The sequence below is a fragment of the Orycteropus afer genome, unplaced genomic scaffold (genome assembly GCF_000298275.1).
Source record: "Orycteropus afer afer isolate SDZICR_OR568_19922 unplaced genomic scaffold, OryAfe1.0 scaffold00155, whole genome shotgun sequence".
Taxonomy (NCBI): Eukaryota; Metazoa; Chordata; class Mammalia; order Tubulidentata; family Orycteropodidae; genus Orycteropus; species Orycteropus afer.
In genome coordinates, this window is record NW_006921742.1 from 5,906,931 (window position 1) to 5,912,755 (window position 5,825).

A 5,825-nucleotide genomic window follows, 5' to 3' on the forward strand; every position below is an offset into this window, starting at 1 on the left:
CAATAAAATCTGCTGCAGATATGGACCAAAATAACAATTTTTGTTCAATAACTTTACCCAGATGGCCATGTTGGTAACATGTCTGTCTAGCATAGGGCAGGTACTAGATTAGAATTCCCTTTTAATTAATTTCTCTCTGGAGTCGCTAGCTGAAAGGTTAGCAATTCAAACCCAACCAAAGGGACCTCAGAAGATGGCCCCAGGATCTGCCTCTGAAAGGTCACAGCCTTGAAAACTCTCTGGAGCAGTTCTACTCTGAACTCAGGGGGTCACCAGGAGTCAGAATCAAGATGATGAAAAGTAAGGAAAACAACTTCCCTCTGACCTCAGAGGAAATATCTCCAGAAGTTTCTCAGTCTTTAATTGTTGCCACTTTTTCTGTATAGTCTGTGTAATGACTCTAAAGTTTACAAATCTTTACAATATAGATTTCTCCATTCCAAGGGTAAGTTTGTGCATAGCTGGCGATGTTTCTATCAAGCATCTATCAAGTAGGGCTTGTTGCTCTTTATCTTAGGCAGTATAAATAGGCCCAAGTTTCAGTAGTAAGAGGATTAGTGGATGTTTTATCATGAAGCTTAAATTTCAATGCCCCATCTAATTTTATATTTGTAATTATAGTTTTCAGACAGCTCTCAAAACTTGTGTAAACTTCAGATCCCAGAATATTTGCATATATCCTTGTCTATAGGTTTTTTTTTTTTTTTTTTTCTTTCAAACAGCTCAGTGCAAATATACATTTTTAAAAATCTTTCACTGGGATTCTATCCAGTTCATGTGGGTCTACTGTTATATCTGTCCCATTTGGGGTAGGACAAAAAATGAGGTATCCCATTATAAGGGAAGTCATACATGACAGCTAAATTCAGCTAGCAAAGACAACATCTTATTAATAAATAACAATGAAAAACACCAAATTATGCTCAACATATGTTGTTGGTTTTGTTGTAATGTTATTTTCTGATACAATGAAATTGCTCTGATCATGTGGTTTACAGAGTACAGTCACCAACAATACTCCTCATGATACTGTTAGGAAGTTAGATTTCAAGTCTTCTAACAAATATTTTGGGAAGCCTTTCTCCCAGCCTCTAATTACTGTTCTCTTCCTCTACCACCATCTTGTTTCGTTTGCTGTGATTTGTGTCTGGTGTTTCCACATCAGTCTTCCCTTTGCTGTTGCATCATGCCATAGTCTCAGGCTAAAGTCAATCTATCTACCTCATTGCTTTGCAGTCTTCTTCCATGGGTTTCTCTCACTCTCTCCCAGCCCCAAGTTATACAGAGTTTCCTGTAATGTACTCACTCACTACAACCTCTAGTCTATTATCAATAAAGAGACCCACCATCTGGTATGGGTGAGCATCACTGGAGGTGAAAATGACAACGACTTCTCAGAATCAGCCATGTTACTCAACAGCAAGCCAATAAGAAGAAAGCCACAGAGTGAAATCTTAGCAGCATTAGGATGTGGAGAGCTAGTTACTCAAACATGGAAATTGACTGGGACACCAGAAGAGAAGCTTTTTACTAAGTATTTTTTTTTTAAAAAAAAGTGTTCAAGTTATTTATGTTAGTGATTCAGAAGTCATCAGGTTTGAGTTCATCTTTCAGCAAGATAGTACTTTAGTAAACAAAAAGGATTTTTTAAGAAAGATATTTTAAAGTAACCACTATAAACAAGAAGAGGAAGTAAACATAAGACTTCACAGTGGTACTGATTTTACAAGACAAGTTTAACCAGCCTAAATTACTAATGCACTGAAAAATTTGAAGGCTCTTTCAATGGAAAAGAGAGATCCAGGTCTTCCTTTTTTCTCCTTCTCTAGGTATGGACAGACAAAATGGATAAATAAAGAGGACTGCTGGGGTATTCAAGAACCCTTTTGTGACCTTACCAATGAAACCTCAGATATACAAGAACTTTATTATGGGAGGGTAAGAGCGGCTGTGGCTGAGATCCACTCCAGCTGGAGCGTGAGCCCACGGTTTACTCCCTGGTGGGAAAGTGAGTTCCATGACGTTTCACTATACTTGCTCTTCCTGTGCTTGAAAAGTCCTCATCAAACACAGCCCTTTGCTCTTCTTACTAACTTAAAGATTGGTGGTTCAAACCCACCCAGCAGTGCTGCAGAAGAAAGGCCTGGTGATCTGCTTCTGTAAGGATTACAGCCCAGAAGCCCCTATGGAGCAGTTCTACTCTGCAAAACGGGGTTGCTATGAGTCAGAATCAACTCAATGGCATTATTTTTTTTTTATTTTATTTTTTTGCTACTGTTTGAGGGGTGCTGTGATAATGCATGCCAGCAAGGAAGACAAATCTATAAACAGAAAAGTGTCTATTTCGGTGTCCCTTTCCTCTCTTGGTTGGAAGGGATCAAAAAAATCTATAAGATCTCCCCGGGATATGGGACAATACTGGAGGCCCAGCCTTGGATGTCCTTACTGGGAAGCTGGACGCTCAGTAGTGACATGGTCAGTCCAGCATTGGTAAGAGGAAGTCCGTATTGGTGACTCTATATATCCTCCATGCCTTTCACAGTTATTTTGTTAATGAACCCAGAGGCTGTCACTGTGTGCCCCTAGATTTATGAGAGCTTCTTTAGTAGATGCCTTTTGTTATGCAGTCACATGAACAAAAATATTTATGTTCTGGATCTTAGTACTTAGGAGTCCATCCAGACCTCTTTGCAGACCTCCTACCAGCATCTGAGTAGTGTATAATGCTACAGCAAGTCCACTTTGCACTGGTGCTAGCTTCTGGGAACGAGGTTCACTAATTGGACATAGGGAACTCCTTGAGAGACCATAACTGTAGGGAGGAAGTGGTAAGGCCTTAAGTAGGAGCACTGGGAGTATGAGCTACCTACTTTTACAACTTACTTTAATGTTAAGACCTGCTATGGACTGAGCTCATATAATCTACTACCACTTAAATTGTTGTGTTGCTGTACATTTTATGACTTGGTGTATCAGAGGATACCCAGTTCATGATGTGAAGCTTGGGTTGCATGGTCCTTGATATTCCAAGGTCATGTGTTCAGTTTCCACCAGGGCTCAGTAACAAGGAAATCTAGTGCTGTTTTTCAAAATAAGAATAGTTATTTGCTAAAGAGAGGATGACTGTGCTCCAAAATTCCAGGGGTCTGTGATCTTAGGTTGCCAGCCCCTGGATAGCATTTTGATCTGTTACAGACATTTTGAGAATCATTATATCAGCATGATGATAATAAATGGCAAGTGGTAGAGCTGCTTGATTCCTGGACAAGCTGGGAATTATATCTCTTACTCTTGGTTCCACTCAAAATCTTATGGAAAAGGGTAACACTACTAAATGTGGTGTGTGTTCCCAACAAGCTCAATCCTTCTTAGTAGTTGGAAGTGCAAAGTGAAGCAACTTGTGTTCCACTTCAGAGGAAATGTCTCAACAGAACTCAGATAAGTGGACCACCTGAAGTTTTATGATATTTAACTCCAGCATTCTGCTTACATGTATCTTACTAAATCATCTATAATACCTAGTACTTTAGGCATACCAGGTGCAATCAATGCTATGTAATCATTTTAGTGAACCAACATGATATTTTGTGATGAGAGGACCAAGGTCTCTGAAGACTACATATGACAGAGAGCCAGGATGGCATTGAAAGTCAAGTAAAAGAACTGTTTTGATGCTTCCTAATTATTGGCTAGTGGAAAGAAAAAATCATTCTTCAAATCAATAGTAGTATGTCAGAGGCTATGCTGATTGGCTCCAGGAAAGAGACAATATATTGAATAGCAGTTATAAGCAATTACCACCTGAGAATGTTTACAATGATCCCTTTCGTTATTCAAGACCCATTTTTTAAATATATGTAATTCCAATAAACCAAAAAACCAAACCCACTGCTGTTGAGTCATATCCAACTCATGGCGACCCCTCCTTGAGTTTCCGAGGAGGTATCTCTATGGAAGTAGACTGTCCAACCTTCCTTCTGAGGAGTAAATGGTGGGTTTGAACCACCAGCCTTCTGGTTAGCAGTCAAATGCCTTAGGCACTACGCTACCAGAACTCCTATAATTCCAATAGATGATTTAAATGGGACAATATCTTACTACTTCTGTATCTTTTGAGATGATTTTTGATGCATTAATCTCTGCAGTTAGCAAGGGATAAGGTATTGCTTCTGATTTTCTGTTTTATTCAAAGAAGAAATTCTGTGGGCTTCTACTTGGCCTTTCATGTCATAGTAACTGCCATTCTGCAGATCAGGAAACCAAAACGAGAATAGATTCTGTCAGTTGTGTATATCTAATTAAGAAACGGACTCAAGCCATAATTGCTTTTATTATCTGACCTCCATAAGATCCTATAGTTGTATTCTGAATCCTCAAGGACTATTATCAACTCAGAATCAGGGTCCATTATTGACTAAAGGTCTGTACTTATACTTTCCTCCTATTTGCAGTGACCCTGTGGGGAAGGACAAAAAGAAGATTCATGGTACAAACTGGTAGCATTATTATTTTACTTGCCTTCCAAATCTCACCCCAGTGATCGAATTGATGGGATGTTCAATTAAATCCAAAATAATAGGATCACAGGCAAAATGCTAGCTCCAAAAGAGTTCAGAAAAAGTCATTTTTAGCTTTTCCACTTGACAACTAGAAAGAGGGTAGAATGGGTACTGAGCAAATCATTGCATGGTATTCCACATGGTTCCTTGGGATAACTTGAGATTTATACCCCATACATTCAACCAACAATTCTCTAGTGAAAGAAAAGAAAGTTTCATACCTTAGTTGGTGTCCACCAGTGAAGAGAATTTGCAGAGTACTGTGATTATTATATTCAAATGTAGAAATGGGGTCAAGTTCAATTTTATTTATTAAACAAAACCAATTTCTAGTCTGCTTCATAAGGTAAGTCAGGTAAAAATAGCCAATGTTGAAGGGGTTGGCTCAATGTTATTTAAATGTGGATAAGAAGGGTTTGTGTTCTTTATTTATGACCACCCCCACTTAAATATAAAAGAAAAAGAAAAACCTTGGGAAGTGCTCTTTAAAAACAGGTAGGCTGAATGATCAGGATGTCTAGGCAAAAGGGAATATACTCACAACCATATATACGTTTGGCAGATAATATTTTTACATACATATTTGTATGTGCTGTAAGAATGTCCATATACATAACAGAGCTAACACGGGGCAAAATTATGATAACTTCTTAGCCACAGCCAAATACCATGAGCCAGGTGTTGGGCCTGTGAGCTTGGGACTATGGTCAAGGGAAACATCAAGCTCAATTGGCATAACATACTACACAAAAACATTGTTCTACATCCTACTTTGATGAATAGGGACTGGGGTCTTAAAAGCTTACAAGTGGCCATCTAAGACACAATGTTGGTCTCTTCTCATCCAGAACAAGGAAGAATGAAGAAAACCAGTGACACATGGAAACAATTAGTTCAAGGGACTAGTGGGCCATGCAAACCTCAGCCTACATGACTGTGAGACTGGAAGAATTAGATGGTGCCCAGCTACCCCTGTCAACCACTCAAAAAGGAATCAAAATAGGAGATTCTGTATAGAGTGGGAAAAAAATGCAGGGCAAAACTCAAAAATCATAATAAAGACCAGTCTTACTGGTCTGATAGAGACTGGTAAAACTCCTGCAACTATGGCCCCTAGCCACCTTTTGTGCCTGGAACTGAACTCATTCTTGTAGCTTCTAGACAAACAGTAGACAGGCATATAAAGTGAACATTTATACCAAGTAGGTACACTCCTTAGAAAAACCAACCATGGGAGATCAGAAGGGCAGTGTTTGCACAGGAAGA

At 39.0% G+C, this 5,825-nt stretch overlaps 1 protein-coding gene across 1 annotated transcript in view; it reads left to right on the plus strand.

The window, feature by feature from the left end:
• IL22RA2 (interleukin 22 receptor subunit alpha 2) overlaps positions 1–5,825 on the plus strand; it is a 117,932-nt gene that overhangs the window by 4,278 nt on the left and 107,829 nt on the right. Inside the window, exons 3-4 of the mRNA XM_007946312.1 lie at positions 1,830–2,008; positions 2,375–2,490. Coding sequence (XP_007944503.1) covers positions 1,830–2,008; positions 2,375–2,490 — 295 coding nt within the window. The remainder of the gene's footprint in view (positions 1–1,829; positions 2,009–2,374; positions 2,491–5,825) is intronic.